This window comes from Gossypium raimondii, chromosome 6, assembly GCF_025698545.1.
Source record: "Gossypium raimondii isolate GPD5lz chromosome 6, ASM2569854v1, whole genome shotgun sequence".
Classification (NCBI taxonomy): Eukaryota; Viridiplantae; Streptophyta; class Magnoliopsida; order Malvales; family Malvaceae; genus Gossypium; species Gossypium raimondii.
Window position 1 is genome coordinate 4,053,987 of NC_068570.1, and position 18,782 is coordinate 4,072,768.

Consider the following 18,782-nt stretch of genomic DNA (forward strand, 5'->3'; position numbering starts at 1 on the left):
CGACTTATATAGCCAAATTCGTTTATAAAGTTGGTTTATTTATCTTATAGATCCCTCCTAATTCTACCCTTGTTTTAAATAAATCCCCCACTAATCATTAGTCCTAATTTACCTATTTAAGTTCTCTACTTTAGCTATTATTCCTATTTAGTCCTAATTACTAACGTGATTTCTATTTACTCTATTTTTAATCTATAATTTAATGTCAATACTACCAGCCTGATTTCCAGGATGTGACATATATGCACTTATCAGATTCATTTATTTTATAGACATTAGCTAGAATAACCTTGTCAAACTTTTGGTGCCATTTACTTGGTGCTTGTTTAAGCCCATATAAAGATTTAATAAGCTTACTTACCTTATACTCCTATCTTGGAATAATAAATTCTTCGGATTGTTCCATGTACACTTCCTCTTCTAATTCACTGTTTAAAAATGTAGTTTTAACATCCATTTGGTGAACAACCAAATTATACATTGAGGTAAGTGATATTGAGAGTCTAATCATAGCAATTCTTGCTACTAGAGCATATGTATCAAAGTAATCAAAACCTTGTTTTTGTTTAAAACCTTTGACTACCAACCTTGCTTTAATTTATCAATGGTTCCGAGAAAGACACAATATCCTGAAGTGAGTCTTCTATTTGATGGAGATCTTGGCCCAATCAGCATCTAAATATCCAACAACCTATGTATTTCTCTTATCTTCATATGTATTTCTCTTATCTTTATATAACAAACCTTGTTTAGACACACCTTTGAAGTATTGAAGGATGTGCTTCATTGCATCCCAATAACTGTCACAAAGAGCTTGAAGAAATTGACTAACCAAACTTACTGAAAAGAACATTTGGATGTATGATAGTAAAATAGTTTAATTTCTTGACCAACCTTCGATATTGACTTGGATTTTGTAATAACTTTTCCTATCTCAAAATAAGTTTGATATTAGGGTTCATAAGCATATCAACAAGTTTACAATCCAACATCTCTATTTCTTATAATATATCCAACACATGATTCCTTTAAGAAATAACGATGCATGTCTTCGATTGTGCCACTTCAATACCCCAAAAAAATTTCAACTTTCCCAAGTCTCTAGTTTGAAAGCGGCTGAAAAGATGTTGCTTGAATTGTACTATCCCTTCATGATCATCACAGGTGATAGCAATATCATCCGTATAAACAACTAGATATATACACTTATGACGAGTTTTGTGACAATAATAGATTGAGTAGTTTGTTTCACTCCTTTTCATCCCAAGTTGTTGAATAACAACATCGAATCATCTAACCAGGCTTTTAGAGACTACTTTAGACCATAAAAATATTTTCTCAATCGACATAGTAGCCCAAACTTCCCCTAAACAACAAAACTAAGAGATTGTTCCATATAAATTTGTTTTTTCAAATCTCCATGAAGAAAAGCATTTTTAATATTTAACTGGTTAATAGTCTAATGATTTATTGCAACAAGAGAGATTAAGAGTCGAACTGAGGTATTCTTAGCAATCAGAGGAGAAAGTTTCCCCATAATCGAGACTGAAAACCTGTGTAAATCCTTAAGAAACTAAATGTGCCTTCATTCAATCTATATTTCCATCCAAACCAACTTTAACTATATATACCCATTGACAACCAACAGTTGATTTGCCCGATGGTAAGGGAATAAGATCCCACGTATGATTAGCTTAAAGTCTAAACATTTCTTCTATCATAGCTTAGTACCATCCAATATTAGCCTTTGCTATACTGACAATCTTAGGAATGGATACATTGGATAAATACGAGGTGAGGACATAATATGAAAGTGATAATTGATGATAACTCAAAAAATTATAAATAAGATGAAGATTACGAAAAGAATAAATACCATTTCTGAGAGAAATAGGTGGGATGTGTTCTTAAGGCATGACTAGAGATGAAAATATGATAGGGTAGAAGGTAAGTTACATGGAGCATCCACCTAACTTGTATTTTCGAAATAATGATTAAAAGCATCATTAGAGGAGCGTTGAGAATAGACTTGAAGAGGTTTGGTGGGAGGAGGATTATTAGTGACAGAAAAATAAGGATAGGGAGAACTTCAATAACGTCCTTTTATTTTGGAAGTGGAAAAAAGAAATTTGGAGCAAAAATGGATAAAAAATTACTTTACAATTTAATTAGTGTGAGATTTTACTAATGGAGATTAAATTGTAAGAATACTCTAGGGTATACAATATTAACTTTACTGGAATTTATGAAGGAGGATTGATTTCTCCTATCCCTTTAACGATAGTTTGAGTACTATCACTAAGGTAATTGGAAAACAGGTAAAAGAAAAAAAACAAGGGTTGAGAAAAGGTTTGTTATTACAAGAGATGTGATTTAAAGCACCCAAGTCAAATATCCAAGAACCATTTCAAAATGACTATGTTAGGAAAGCAAAAAAATTACCATGCTATACAATCAGAGCTATTGAGGAAAAAGATTGTTGTTTCGATGTTTGATACAATAGGTATTCATCTTAATATTTTCCAATTAAAGTAATAGAGTTAACTCCTTGTGTAAGAGGTAATGGTAGTAAACCACCCCTTTGAAATTAAGTGACATAAGCAAAAAATCGAGAATTTTGATTATGATGGGAAGGTCGTCCATGGAGGTCCTAACAAAGATCTATTTTGGAAGTAGAAAACTAATGAGAAGAGTCAAAGGCAAAGTTGCATAATGTCAACACCACTAGAGTCAACGGGATTGGGCTAAGCTCTTGGAGAACTTGTGACAAAGCACGATAGTCGAAGGAGGACTTATGCAGCTTCTTAAATTAATTCTCAGTCGAAGGGTTGATTGGGGCAAGGCTTTTCAGTGATGGGGGTTGTGAGAACTAGAAGGCTCTGATACTATTTTTATTTTGAGAGAGGAGAAAAATTGAAATAGGGAGGTTGCTGCCACAAATGACACATACCATGTGAATTTCGTAGATGTTATACTGTGATACTAGAGAAGATATTATCGATGTCCTTCGAGAATGTACTATTGCTACCTCAATTTGGATGAGACTCATCAAACCTAGCAAACTGAACGAGTTCCTCTAACGAGAAATTCAGGATTGGGTGCACATTAATTTATCCCTTTCAAAACAATTCGCGGTTGGTAGCTAGGATTGGAGTCTGAAGTTTAGTGTCATTTTCTGGTGTGTTTGGCATCATTATAACGAGGAAGTGTTAACCATGTTGATATTGAAGGCATATGGGACAGAAGCTTAAGACTCTTCCATGAATTTAAAGGTAGTGCAAGGGCTGGGTATATACTAATGGAATAGACAAACTTTTACCACATATGTTGCTTATTAATTGGTCCCCTCTCCAGAAGCTTGGTATAAAATCAACGCGGAAGGCACATTTCAAAAAGAATATCAATTGGCCACTGTTGGTAGGGTGATTCGTGACCATATGAGAACCTTGACTCTTGGGGTTTGCCAAGTGCATTGGCAATTGCACTATTAGTGAAGCAGAAGCTTGAGGTGCTGTGGAGGGTCTCAAACAGACTTGGAGAGGTGGTGAATTCGCTTAAGGATCTTGGTCAGGCTAAGCATATGAGTGGTGTAATCCAAGCTATTAGCAGGATGTTGGATCATGATTGGGAGGTGCGGTTAATACACACTTATGGAGAAGGAAACCAAGTGGATGATGTAGTTCGTCGACTTGCTGGAATCAGGGTTGGTGAATTGTTGATCTTTACTTTGCCACCTGATGGAATACAGCAGAAGCTTCTTGGTGAATTGATGAATTGTTGACCTTGTGCAGTGTACAATTCCTAGACTCGTTCCTTAAGCTTTGTATTTCTCCGATTAAAAAAACAATTAATTGTACCGTTTAATCAAGGTGGTGCAAAATCCCCTCATGTACTACGCCTGTGGGGGCAAATCTTTTGTGTGATAAAACCATCAAATTTTTACATGATAAATAAGTTGGGAGAGAGAGTCTACCGAATATTCTCAGGCTTATTATATCATGATTTGAATAGTAGTTTAAGATGCTTGCAACTTAAACTTTGATAATGAAGTGCTGACAGCGTGACAAGGGTATCGAATTTTTCACATGGCAGGCGGTAGTTGCCTAACCATATAATGGAACAGATATATATAGAGAAGAACAGGTTCGATGCTTGCCTTTTGGATAAGGTGTGTGTTAGTCAACCACTATTAGGATGGATCCCAGGCCCAAAAAATTGAAAACTACATAAATTGGATCATCGGTGCATTAAAAACTAAATATAAAGCAAGTGCAATATAGCTTCAATTGTTATCAAGAGATATTCGAGTAAGAAAAAGCCTAATGATTCGATGATATGCAGTGCAGATTACATACATTAATAATCATCAAGCATGGACCATGTGGGCTTTCAACTAAACAATTATTGGACGATTAACTGCATGCATGTTTTTGTAGTACCAAAGATAATGTTTTTGTGAACTGGATAGAGATGAAAATGTGCATAGAGGGAAGTGAGAAGGCCCGGAATGTCTTGTTGAAGCTGATCCCAATGTGACCCCTCCATGCTTATAGCTGAAGTTTTGGGTATCCTTTAAAAAATCTTTGGATCACGCACCCACATCTTTCTTCTTTACGTAAAACCCCACGTGCAGTCCTTTATTTATTTATTTTTTTGTTTAAGCCTTGAGTTTCAAGAGTGAAAAGCTATAGGCTGTGTCATTTCCAAGTTTCATTTCATGTGCCAAAACTTTGAAGAAATCTCCATGTATTATTGGTACTTAGTTTCCACTCATTTTGAGCCTTGCATTCCAAGCCTAACCCCCCAAATATTTACTCAGTTTTTCCCTATTTTCTTTTTCCTTTCGAAGATTCCAAGTTCCCAATCGAGATTGAATATTACTTATGGATATTGACAAAAGAAACTTCACAATTCTATTCTCATACAATTTTACTTAGTCATGATCCATTCAAGTTTAAAAGCTTACTCGATATTTTGAATTTTTTAATAAAAATATTAAATTTAAAAAATAAATTTGAACAAAAAATATTAGATTCGTCTAAATTATGGATTGAACTTAGGTTCCAATATTTAAGGTTCGAGCTTGGCCTAACCCATTTAAAATTTTATAATTATATTTTCACTTTTTCCTCTTTATATATTATTTAATTTATATTATATGAAAATTAAACGTATGATAATATAATATAATATAATATAATATAATATAATATAAATGTTAAAATTTTAATAAAAGAAAAATATATAGAATTAGAAAATAGTAAATAAGAAATAACATACATTTTATTTAAAAAAAAGGTATGGATGGATTTAAATAGGCTTGAGTTTTTTTTTTGTCAAAATTAAAGTATTCACAGTGGTAGTAGTGATTAATTTGCTCGTCATGGTTGCTCTATGAAGAAGTAAACTGCTAGCCATGAAATGTTCTCCATTCTTATGAATAGGGATCAAACCCCAAACCACATGATTTAAGAGACGAAGTGAATAATTATCACGCCACACCTTGTGATTAATAAGTCTAAATTAACTATTTATAAATGCAATTAAATTTAAATAAAATTTAAAATTTGACCAAACTAAGCTATAGAGTGGACATATAATCAACTTAACCCAAATCTAATCTAATCCAGGAAAACTTTTACAACCTGCCAAGGCAGCTTTAAAATATATTTTCATATCCAAGAAAGCAAAGCTCTAAAATCCTTAAAGATTCACTCAAATTGTCCATTTCTGAACACTTTGTTTAAATTGTAGCATATGTAGCCCTGCAGGTGCCCCCACAATTGGTTGGCATCAACTTTCTCTTTGTCGACCTTTAATATATATGGGGTACTAATGAACTAATTAATATTTGTTTGAAGATTAATGTATTGAAACTTGAGTATCCCATAAGATACAAAGAAATGGGGTTAAATTAGAGAGATCCCTTTTTGATCATTTGCTTGAAATAGTCAAAATTCACATGTGCTTTTCTCTTTAGATTGCGCCATAAACAAGGCTTACCTTCGATTGGTCTAAAAGAATAATTCCAAGTTTTATCTGGCAATTCCATGTCTTCATTATAGACAAGGAAAACATGTGAAATTTGACAAATCCCTCACCTAATCCAGTAGCTTAATATAGTCTTATCAACCAATTGAATTGAATTTTGAGTTCGTCACACATCGTCTTTGAAACCTAAGCAGAGGATTGGAAACTGGAAAGTGCTCTTACGTTATAGTTTTTTTTCCTTTAATTTTGATTTTGCTATTTTTCTTTTCTTGTATAGTTTGACATATCTCTTTATTTTTATAATATCTTTAATTAGTCTAAATTGTTAATGTTGGTTATTCTTGTTAAACTGTTAAATTCAAATTGGAACATATTTTTGTCAGCATTTTAACTGAAATAATTAGGAATAGCAAAACTTAAAAAACTTACGACGGATTTTGCTAAAATGGAACATATTTTTTAAAAAGTGGATGTGGGGTAGAGTGAAAATTTTCATTTAGACAGTGGATATAGAGTGATTATAGTAATTGATTGCCTCGATTCACTATATAAAACTATCGTTTTATTCTTGTATATATAAACTATTAAAATGGTAAAACTGTAATAATATAATAAAGAAAAAATTCATATATTTTATATTTAATTTTTTTTGAAAAATTATGTTCAAACATCTAACTACTTTTAATAAGATTGAAAATATTAAAAATAAGTAAAAAAAATTAAATTGAAGCAGAAAGAGGTGGGGTGAGATGGATAGATTCAACATCCATGAAGGTGATAGTGGTTTTTAAGATTATACATCCATAATAAGACGAGACAGATGGTGGAACGAAGTATGCCAATTGTGGAGAGATAGTGAATTTAGCAATATTCGCATCTGTCCTGATCCATCTCCATCCCTGAGAATAATGTTATAAAAGTAGAGGGTCAAATTGTGCCAAATTAAAATGTAAAATTAAATCTCAAATTTGAGTATAATAGAAGGACCAAAACAAGAATTTGACCTATTTTCTTATCTTTTATTTCCGTATAAGACGTAAACTTTGGACCACTTTTTTGAGCTTTTAGCGAGAACAGAAAACATGATTCGAGTGGATTTTGGAAAGCCCTGAGAACTTGTAATATTTTGTGTTTCCATGAAATAAAGCAGGTTGTGAAATTGATTTCAAAAAATTTTCAATGCTGTCGGTAGAATTTAAACCCCTTAAAAGAGACCAAAACCCCATCTTTATTCAATTTCTGACCCTGTTTTCAACTTTTAATAAAAAAAACCCAACTGCAACAATCCCCAGCCACACGATTTCATCATACCATTTTCTATGGGTGAAAAGATTCTAATATCATATTGGGTGTTTGTCACAAGTTTTGTGTATGTCAATAATAAATGTATCAAGAGCAATCATAGAGGAACTTATGGCTAATTATTTTCTTAAATATTTTGACCCATATAATTGAAGGATGGTAGAATCAAAATATGCAGGCTGCCGTCTCAAGCTGGTGGGTCTAGGAGAAACAGTGTGGAAACCGGCACCGACTGAAACAAATTATGTAGGGTTTGGACCCGGACAAAATCTTTCTCAATCTTTGGGTTGCATTCAATGTTTTTATATGACAAGAGTTCAATGTTTGAGCCAAACAAGTAGAGTGGCGGCATCCCCTGTCAACAGCTTCTGTATGTATTATAATGAATACCCATCATTAAGTACCAAAATTTAGGCTCGAATAACTAAACATGTGGCTAGTTTGGTTGGATTTTCAGTCCATTAATACCATGCTAGTTTCATAGCACAGTTGAATTTCCTTATTAATCGAAACAATGTGTTGGAACCAACAGCTATGTTGAACAAACAACAAATAAATGCCTCTTTGGCCGCCGATCAATATATTGTATTTTTCCTCATGTTTTGTTTCGTGCTAAGTTTGAAATACAAATGGGTTTAAGGTTTGATAGAATAAATTTAAAAGATTAATAAATTAATGATAAATTATGTTTTTGTCACTTAAATTTAAAAGTTATAAAATAATTATTAAATTATATGAAAGTTTTTATTTAAGTCATTGGGCTGTTGAAACCGCTGGTATATGGCCTTATGTCTGCAGTAGACAAATATCTTTAAACATCATAAATTTATAAATTAAAATCCAAACAACTTTCTTTTAATTTACCCATAAATTAGAAAAAGTGGGGGGGGGGTGCTGTTGCTAGGAAATTGGTTGATCATATTTGTTTACTAGCTAGTATGATAAAAAGAACCATAGCCACCCCTTGTATGGGGCCAATTCAATTGATTGTTTGGAATTCTTCCTTTTATTTTTGTCAAATCACAATAATATGCAACAACCGAACAAAAACATTCTTTTTGCATTTAATTTAAATCATGTGGTCATTAGAGATTAAAAAAATCATCAAAGGGTAGGATTCATCCCCATATTTATAAACATTATTTTCAAAAAAAAAATTTGTGTGTAAACCTCCATCCCCTTTTCCTCAGTATCCTATAAAGATAAAGTAGGTTTCTTGGAAGCCACTCTAGAGGGGATATAAATACATCTTCTAGGACTAAGCCTGTTACATAGAACGAATCCTTCAAATTCAAGTCATCTTTTATTGTTGCTTCAATTGTTTGATTCTTTGAATTCTTTTGGTTCATATTTTTCTTCTTGTACATACGTAGTGGTTGTGGTTATATTAATATTGCTCTGATTCCCTCTGTTCTGTTGACAAATTCTTTGCCTTTAGACTAATTCAATATATCTTCCATAACAATCATTTTCAAGTGGAAAAGTTGGCAAAGATGACAAAATGTTCAATGGAGCAGGAGCTAGGGTGTGGTCTAATGGGGGGAGTTTTACAACGTTGGAGCAACTGGTCGAAAAAATCATCGGTGCCGGCACTGCCCGGAAAAGGGATGAACAAGGTTTCAAAAGAACCGGTTACTGATAAGTCTAAGAAGCTTTCAAACAATGATGATTCCAGGAGGAGACGGAGTACCAGCACCGTGGAGCCTGTCCTCCTGGATTCATCCAACTTGGCTAAGCCTTTACCGGAACAGGATCAGAAACCGGTAAGGAAGTCCGAGTTGTTGCCACCGCGAAACTCGGTTTCGTATTCTCACCCTGTGAAAGACAGTAGGAGACGTTCAAATACCGGCAGAAGCTCGACATCGTCCTCGTCTGGCTCAACACATCACTCCAAGGAGCTTGCTAAGGTAACCACTAGTGATCAACAGCAATCAAACAATAGCAAAGCTCTTATTCGAGCAACTTCGAGTAATATAATGCTAGCAGGCCAGTTGGGAAACTTAAGACAGCTTGGAGCTGGGAGTGCTGTAGGGAACAATGGTTCCAATGCAACAATCGAAGCTTTGGATAAACTACCAAGAAAAAACAGCCTTGGTAAACTTGGTGGTTCAGTGATGGGCAATATTATAAGGCAACCTAGTGATGAGTTTAAACAGCTTCACGGTCTAACAGGTAGATTGGATCCTGAAACACTGAAGAACAAGGGAAATGAGGCATACAAGCAAGGAAGGTTTGAAGAGGCATTGGCTTTATACGAACGAGCAATCTCTCTCGATTCTAAACAGGCGACATATCGGTGTAATAAAAGCGCTGCCTTGTTAGGTTTAGGCCGTCTTATGGAGGCTATTGTTGAGTGCAAAGAAGCTATCCAGCTTGATCCTACTTATTGCAGAGCTCATCACCGTTTGGCAACAATTTATTTGAGGTAGTATTCAATCATAGTGTAAAACTTTATATGATCATCCACAGAAAGGAAAATCTAAAATTGGTATTGCTTGCAATGCAGATTGGGAGACCCAGAACATGCATTATATCATTACAAACAAGCCGGAAATCATGCAGACTCTAATCACATATCTGAAGCTCAAACTCTAATCCAACGTCTCAAAAGATGCTCTGATGCACGAAAATCACACGAATGGAACACTTTACTCAAGGAGACTCAATGTGTTATAACCTCAGGAGTCGATTCTGCACCCGAGGTCAGCTTTTTTTACAATTTATATACGTCGAGTTTTATCGTATGCTGTATGTAGTTGTTTATGGTCATATGTTGTTCTTTGTGATCTATTCCAGGTCTATGCTTTACAAACAGAGGCCTTGTTGAAGATCAACAAGCATCAAGAGGCTTGTATAACTTACAACAAAGGACCAAAATTTGCCATTGAATCGTGTATTAATTTCTTTGGCCTGACTGTTAGTGCTTATCTTTTAATGATCAAAGCACTGGTAAACATGGTTTCTGGCAGGTTAGTCGAAGAACTCTAGATGATTATACGCTTGTGATTACTTTTATGTAAAGCATGCGGACTGTCTATTTTATACATATGCATGCGCCCAGATTATTGTAGTTCAATAATTAATTGTAGACTTGATGGGATGACAATAGGCTAGATGAGGCTGTATCAGCAGCTCAGCATGCGGCTAGACTCGATCCAGGCAACAAGGAAATAAGCCTAGTGGTAAAGAGGACTAGAGCAGTATCGTCAGCTCGATTGAGCGGTAACTTGCTCTTCAAGGCATCAAAATTTGTAGAGGCTTGCATCGTATATGGTGAAGGACTCGAATACGATTCATACAATCCACTTTTGCTATGCAACAGAGCAGCTTGCAGATCAAAGTTAGGCCAATTTGAAAAAGCCATTGAAGATTGCACAGCTGCTCTCAATGTTCAACCATCTTATAGCAAGGCAAGGCTAAGGAGAGCTGATTGTAATTCCAAGGTAAATAATTCACACTTCATAATCAAAGGGCCTAATCATGAGCCACATAATTATTCATTATTGTTTCTTTCCTTCATCTTTTCAGCTTGAAAGATGGGAAACTGCAATCCAAGATTATGAGAAGTTGATAAGGGAAACCCCTGGAGATAAGGAGGTGGCTCGAGCTTTGTTCGAGGCTAAGGTCCAACTCAAAAAGCAGCATGGTGAAGACATTGAGGACTTGAAGTTTGGGTCAAATCTAGTTTTGGTCTCTAGCAACGAGCGTTTCAGGCACTTTGTAACCTCAGCTGGTAAGTAGCCATAGCTTCAGGTACTTTGTAACCTCACCTGGTAAGTAGCTCATTGGTAAATCTAATTAGATAAAGCTTTTTATTCAAATGACAGGGATGACTGTGGTGCTATTCTGTAACAAAACAAAACACAAGAAAGTAGTGCAAATTATGGAACAAGTGTGCAAGAGATTCCCATCAATCAACTTCCTCAAGGTGGAGATAGAAGATCATCCCTACTTAGCTAAGTCAGAGGCATTAACCTGCATTCCAGCTTTCAAGATATACAAGAACGGATCAAGGGTTAAAGAAGTTCCAGGCAATGACCCTGAATTGCTAGAAAGATCAGTCAAATTGTACAGCAGTTGAGGACAGAATGAAACAACATCATGGGGCAAGTGCAAAGAGAAGATATGCAGGGAGATTTGTCACCTCTTTGTTCACAAAGAAAGAGAGCCAGGTTCAACAAGAGAGAGAAATTTTAATGATGGGGCTAATCCTAATAAAATATGCTAATGATGGGGCTAATCTTAATCATGTCTGCTCAGTCACTTTACCAGCATTAGACTCATACATGTCTAAAAAGCTGTGAGAAATTTGGGCGGCAACTTGAGATTTAAATATGGAAAAGGGAGATTTTTATTTTTTATTATTTTATTTTTCTTCTTTTACTGTTTTAAAGGAAAGAAACAAAGAGTTGTGTATATTGCATTTATAGAAATGGAACCAAAAAAGAAAAAATAGTAAGTGTGAGGATAGAAAAGAAAATTTGGTTTGTTTCTTTTAGCAGAAAGATTGCATAATGGAAAGGTCATGATTAGTGCCAGTAATGGAAATGCCAAAAGAATGTCCAGAAAGGAACTGTATGCTATTATTTTTATTTTCAGTTTTTCTACTATACATAGGTTAACACTTTTCTTTCTCCCTCCCAGTTTTTCAATAATTTTTTTATTTTCAGCAAATTGTTTATTTTTATAAAAATTAAAAGAATTTGATCTTATCAATTTGATATGCGATCAACGCGACATTAATACTTTCAGTTATTTGTACATAATTTTAATTTGTATGATAACAAATTTAGCATTTTATGTTTATACATTCTATGTAAATGTAAACAGAACTATAAATGTTGCAGGTTAAATCAAATTCTATTACACCATGTTTGGTTCGATGGAATTGGTATTTCATTCCGTCTCTATTCTGTGCGGTACAGTAATTCCGTCCCTATTCCATGTTTGGTTCACAATTTTCTATTCAGTCAACCATTCTATTCCATCCCTATTCCGTGCGATCTTGTAATAGCCATTCTGGGCACGTTTGTCTGAATTGCTATTCCAAACCACCCGTAATAACATTTTCCCCTTTTTGGACCAAAATAGCACGCGTCTGTTCTTCATCGTTTTCACTCACTTCTGCAGATTTCTTCCTCAACATTTATCCCCAAACTGAACCCCAGAAATTAGCTCTTTAATCGACGACAAATCAATCATCCATTCGCCATCTTCATCTTCATCTTCCTTCTAGTTGAACGTCCTTATTTACAGTAAGTGCCTTTGATTCCATTTTTTTTCTCTGATTTTTTTAGTTAAAGTTATTTCAGTTCTTTCAACTTTTCTTTTCCGCTTTCATATTTGGATATAAACTAGCAAAGCAAAGGTTGTTTCCAATTATTTGGTTTGATATACTTTATGCATCTTCTTGGGCCGTCTCTTTTCGCTTTTTGTTGCTGTTATCGCTTGTATTTATCCATTCAAACTTCAAATATGAACATGAAAATGGTATAAAAAATGTTCAAAATGAAAAAAGAATAAAAGGTCTTTGTCATGCTAAAAGTGATTACTTTAGCTTCAAAGAAGTTTGTTCGTTCTGCAAATGTGAATTTTTCCTATTGTGGTTGTGCTTTGTTTTGGATATCTTGGTGAAATAAGACAAACCCAAATTTGCAAATTTGATATTCACTTTGAATGTTCCTTTTTCTTGGATATGGAAGGAAAAAAAAATTAGGATCTATAAATTTGGTATGCTTTGTATATGAAATTTCTTTATTGGAAAAGAAAAAGAAGTTCGGTATTGATTTCTCTTAACTGGCTTTGCTTCAAAGTAGTTTAGATGCATTTCATAAAGATTATATGCTTTTCTTCTTAATTTTGTGTTAAACATTGTTTTTAACATATCCAATTTGATATGTGGGATGTAAAAGCTTTTTGGGTTTTAAGAAATGCAACCTTTTATCTAAAGAGATTTCAGTAGGTGAAAGTGCATCATGCATGTGTACACTTAAATTTATGTTTACACTTAAAATTTTTCATGGACTATATTTATGCAATGGTCCCGGGATGCTATGTTCAAAGCTTAACCTTGTTTTGATCTCTAATTAGTTTATGACTAACCCCACCCCAGGATTCCCGCGTTTCCTTTATCTACACTTGCTGAGTTTAACATAGAGTTTAATATAGCGTTTCCTTTATCGCTTTATGTTCATTAAGCTTGCCATATAGAGTTTTGCAAACCTTTACTGAGTTTAATATGGATGATTTTTTTCTACTTGGCCCTTCTTTTGTGTTCTATGCCATGCAGTTTCTTGATTTAATTAGATTTAAAGCAGTTTATAGATGTTAAAACTAAAGTACTGATCCCATTGAGGCATACCTCCTATCAATGTTTTAAGGGTCTAATCATTGACAAGTCTTTTTATTGAGGATGCTGATGCTAGTTGGTCGATTAAGATTTTGTATTGACAATATGTTTCTCATTTTAGAAAGAAATTATTTGCACTTTTGTAGAACCTGAGGTTGATTAAGATTGCAATTCGCAACTCTTAGATAAATAACTTACACCATTTCTTGCCATTCTTCATTAGTTGTAGGTATTAGTAAAATAAAGCTCATTTACAACTATGGAGCTCCTTATTATTTTTCGAAATACTAGTCTTTAATTGTGAGGAAAAATAAACAATGAAAAATAACTACACACTTGAGACGGACATGATATCTATCAGTCACGGTATATATATTTGTTCCCTTCACATAATAATCTATATTTACAACAAAAAGATATCAATAATGTTGGGAAAGTTGTTATTGCTCGTTTCATGTACCGTTATAATAAATTTGTTTCTTTGCTTATGCCACTGTTTTGGGTCCTATATAAGTTTCGGTTGGGCTAAATATGATCCATTGGGAATGATCAAGTTTTAAGAGTTGATTTCTACTGAGAATCTGCTCACCTTGCGCCTAATGAATATGAAACTTGCCTTGTTTTTTATTTATTCACCATGAGCTATATTGTTCTCTTTATAAAGTTAAATATGTATGTGCAAAACAGTATGGATTACTTTTTATATCTAAAGATACCTCTTGTATATGGATTACTTTTTCTATGCAGTTCCTTTTTCTATGCCATGCAGAACCTGAGGTTGATTAAGATTGCAATTCGCGGCTCTTAAACAAATAACATTGTAAAGTGTTTGACTATGCCATGTTTGAGAAAATGATAGCATAGGTCAATTAAGATGTCTTATTAGTCTCCCAATTGAATTTCTCAAACACTAGTAAACTGTTTTAATCGAGAATAGTCATATTGCTATATATCTACACTAGTAAACACTAGTGAACTGTTTGATAAGCATGGAGGTCAAACTGTTAGCAGATGATTAATTGGGATTGATCAAGTTTAAGAGTTGATTTCTACTGAGAATATGAACAACTAGTGTTTCGACTAGCTTGTTTGTTTCATTTTAATCGAGAATAGTCATATTGTTATATATCTACACTAGTAAACACTAGTAAACTGTTTGATAAGCATAGAAGTCAAACTGTTAGCAGATGATTAATTGGGATTGATCAAGTTTTAAGAGTTGATTTCTACTGAGAATATGCGCAACTAGTGTTTCGACTAGCTTGTTTGTTTCATTTCTTGTTCGATTATTTGTTTAGTTGACTAATAAGGTTGTAATAGTTAATGCAAATCAGTTTTGAGTGACTATTGTAATAGTTAGTGCAAAACAATTTATTTTTATTATTTTTAATTTTAACTATTATTTTCAATTATTATTCAAGTTTTAATTTTATTGTTATGGATTGGTTTTATGCATTTGTTTTTCAATTTACTAAATAATGCATTTGTTTATTTTTGCAATTCAAGTAAAGTTTGGATATTTTTATTTTAATATTTCAATTTATTAAATAATGCATTTGTTAAAATAAAAATAATTAAATGCATAAAACTAATTAAATTATATATTTAATTAAAATAATTAAATTATATTTTTATTTTAAATATTTTTTATTTTTAATATTCCAATGTATTAAAATAAAATAATTAAATTATATATTTAATTATTAAATACTGTTTAATAATTACAAAGTCTTTAATTGTTTTAATTTGATGTAGAATGTGATTTAAAAATTTTATTTTGGTGCAGTTGTATAAATATAAATTTAATTTTAATTCAATATATAGATGAAATTTTAATTTTAGCTCAATTATTCATATACCTACAAAGCATCAACATAATAACATGATCAAAGATTTTGAGGACGAATAATTTATGCAAATTGCTCTAGACTATTTTCAAAATTTGTTCACCTCACAAGGATAGTCTAATTCTACATAAGGTTTTGGTTAATAGACAAAGGCATGGCATCTGTGATTGTATTATCGAGGCCTAAAGTGCTTTTATATCATGACAACTAATTTGATAAAGAAATGAATTTCAAGTTGCAAAGATAATTTTAATTTCTATTTTTTGCTTCGTAAAGATTCTAAATTTGTATTGTTCATTTTTCTTTGATAGTGTGTTATTGCAACTTGAATTCTTTGGCATGTTTGATTGCTTCCTCCACCCACAATTGAGCGTCTTGTATTCACTAAATCACTGTAAGTTCTTTGGCAATTAAATTCTTTAATTTTATTTTACTGTTATTGAAATTAGTAATGGAGAAATGTGACCCTTTTACTACGATTTGAAGATATATAACACTTTAATATCTTTCAGTAATGGCTCGTCTGCCTTTAATAGGACAAAGTGTGAGGCGTAAAAGAATTGGTATTGTATTGACAATATGGTTGCAAATCTGTAGAATTGCGAGTTGGTTCTTACTTACATTGGGTGCCATCCATAGCCTACATACTTATAGACCAAGGATTAGGTCCTATATTTTAGATTTTTATGCAAAATGAGATTATGTGAAAAGGCTTATAAATGCTAGTGACGAGACTTGTATTGAACAACTTAGGATGAATAGAATTTCCTTTTTTAAACTATGTGAGATGTTACAAACGTTAGGGGGATTGAAGTCGTCAAGGAACATGCTTGTTGATGAGCAAGTGGTAATGTTTTTACATATCATTTCCCATCACCTTAAAAATCGAGTTATCAAGCATCACTTTAATAGGTCCGGGGAAACTGTTAGCAGATCAGTTCACCATGTTTTAAATGTTGTCATACGTTTACAAGATGTGTTATTTAAAAAGGCAGAGTCAATTACAGTTAATTCTACAGACCCAAGATGGAAATGGTTTAAGGTATTGGACATGTGTTATAGAATTGCTTAGGTGCTTTAGATGGAACCTACATCAAGATTAAGGTTCCAACAGTTGATAAACCTAGATATCGAACGCGAAAAGGTAACATAACAACAAATATGTTAGGTGTTTGTACACATGATATGCAATTTGTATATGTTCTTCCTGGTTGGGAAGGTTCTGTTGTTGATGGACAGGTTCTTCGAGATGCCATTAGTAGGAGACATAGACTAAAAGTTCCTCTGGTAAAGTACAAAATTAAAGGACTTTGAATTATTCTTTAAGATCAAACATTATTAGGGAATTAATCATTTTAAAAAAAGTTTTTTTTTGTAGGTTGTTATTATCTAGTTGATGTTGGATATACAAATTGTGAGGGATTTCTTGCACCTTTTAGAGGACAACGATATCATTTGAATGAGTGGCGTCAAGGTTATCAACCAAGTACTCCAGAATAATTTTTTAATATGAAACATGCCTCAGCACGTAATGTTATTAAAAGATGCTTTGGGTTATTAAAACTTAGATGGGGAATACTTAAAAGTCAATCATTCTATCCTGTAAGGGTGCACAATAGAATCATTATTGCATGTTGTTTGCTCCATAATTTTATTCGAACCCATATGAGTATTGATCCTATTAAAGCGGAGTTGGGAGAAGGATTACCTAGTAATGTGATAGATGACGATGAACCGAATATCGTAAATATTCATCCATCGGATGCATGTGCTACTTGGAGGATGAAACTAGCCAACCAAATGTTCGATGAATGGCAAGCATCTAGAAATTAGTTAGGTTTAGGGACAAAATGAGTTTGAGTTAATTTGTTTATGTTATTTTATGTATCTAGTTTGTGAAACTTTGGTGGTGTTTGAATTGTTTATTGTATTGTACTAAACTTGTTGAATTATAATTTAATTTCTTTTAATTCATCATGTGTTATAATTTTATAAAGTGTTGAGCTTTTGATTCATGATATTGAACTTAATTTTAATTTTATAAAGTGTTCACCTTTTGATTCATGATATTAAACTTAATTTTAATTTGTTTTTTTTCTTATGATAATTATGTCAGGTGTTTCAGAATCAAATATTTCTTCCCAAACTTCTCGAGGAACCAAAAGGAAATGGGTTCCAGAAGAAGATGCAGCGTTGGTTTCTCGTATGGTGGACTTGCACAATGTTGGAACCTTTAATGCTGATACGGGGTTCAAAGCCGGTTATTTAAACGAGTTGGAAAAATGTTAGAAAAAGCTTTACCCAATGCAATGTTGAAGGCTAGACCTAATATTGAATTGAGGATTAGGGTACTGAAAAGGGATTGGTCAATCGTGTATGACATGCTTAATGGCCAAAACAATAGCGGTTTTGGTTGAGATAAGCATAGGCAGCTCGTTGTTGCTGAAGATGTGGTTTGGAACTCTTATTTAAATGTAAGAATTATTTCAAGTCTTTATTATCTTATTTTGACCAAACTTATAACTAATATGATTTCCTCATTTTTATAGAGTCATAAAGAAGTTAGTCAATTCAGACATCGTAGTTGCCCTTACTACGATCAACTTACTACCATCTACGCAAAAGATCGAGCGACTGGGAAAGATGCTCAAATAGCCGCTGATGTTATTGAAGAAATAAATGTTCAGGATGTACCTACTACAGATATTAATGAAGAAAGAAACGAAATCTATGACTGCGAAGCTGATGTCTCTTTGGATGACATGGATGTTTCTACTACAGAACCGCAACCAGATAGTCACCAAGGGGGTTCCACATCATCAAAGAAGAAAAAAAAGAATTCTGATGCAAGTGATCATATTTCTTCATTTCATGATGCTACCACTTTATTGGCGGAAAACATGCGGGCCATTGGCGAACAAATCAGCAGGAGTATTGCCTCAAATGTGGTAGTTCAACAAAAGTCAAAAGAATTCCAGATCATCCAAGAAAAAGCTATAAATTTATATCCAACCTTATGTGAAATAGAAAGTTTAACTGTGGATGAGCGCTATCGAGCATTTTCTTTAGTTTACCTTCTGATGTGCGGTTGGAATGGGTCAGAAGATTTCTTGCTGACCATTAAAAATCATGGTTCTGTTGATGATATTTTGGTAACTTTTTCTGTTTGTAATATTTGAGATGGTATGTTATTACAATGTTCTAACTTTTTGATGTTGTAAAACTGTATAACATATGTATTATGACATAGAATTTCATGAATTTCATGTAACATTTTGTTAATATATGAATAT

At 33.2% G+C, this 18,782-nt stretch overlaps 1 protein-coding gene across 2 annotated transcripts; it reads left to right on the plus strand.

Annotated features, from left to right (window-relative positions):
- Positions 1–8,523: 8,523 nt before the first annotated feature.
- Positions 8,524–18,771, plus strand: LOC105774389 (TPR repeat-containing thioredoxin TTL1). 2 transcript variants are annotated; one of them, XM_052632513.1, is made up of 9 exons: positions 8,524–9,718; positions 9,800–9,995; positions 10,090–10,262; positions 10,403–10,736; positions 10,822–11,026; positions 11,121–12,548; positions 15,801–15,883; positions 17,606–17,963; positions 18,039–18,771. In XM_052632513.1, exons 1-6 carry the CDS (start codon positions 8,787–8,789, stop codon positions 11,372–11,374), a joined length of 2,094 nt encoding a protein of 697 aa, XP_052488473.1. In that variant the 5' UTR covers positions 8,524–8,786; the 3' UTR covers positions 11,375–12,548; positions 15,801–15,883; positions 17,606–17,963; positions 18,039–18,771. The 2 variants fall into 2 exon arrangements, with proteins under 2 accessions (XP_052488473.1, XP_012452330.1); XM_012596876.2 differs by lacking the exon at positions 15,801–15,883.
- Positions 18,772–18,782: the final 11 nt, after the last annotated feature.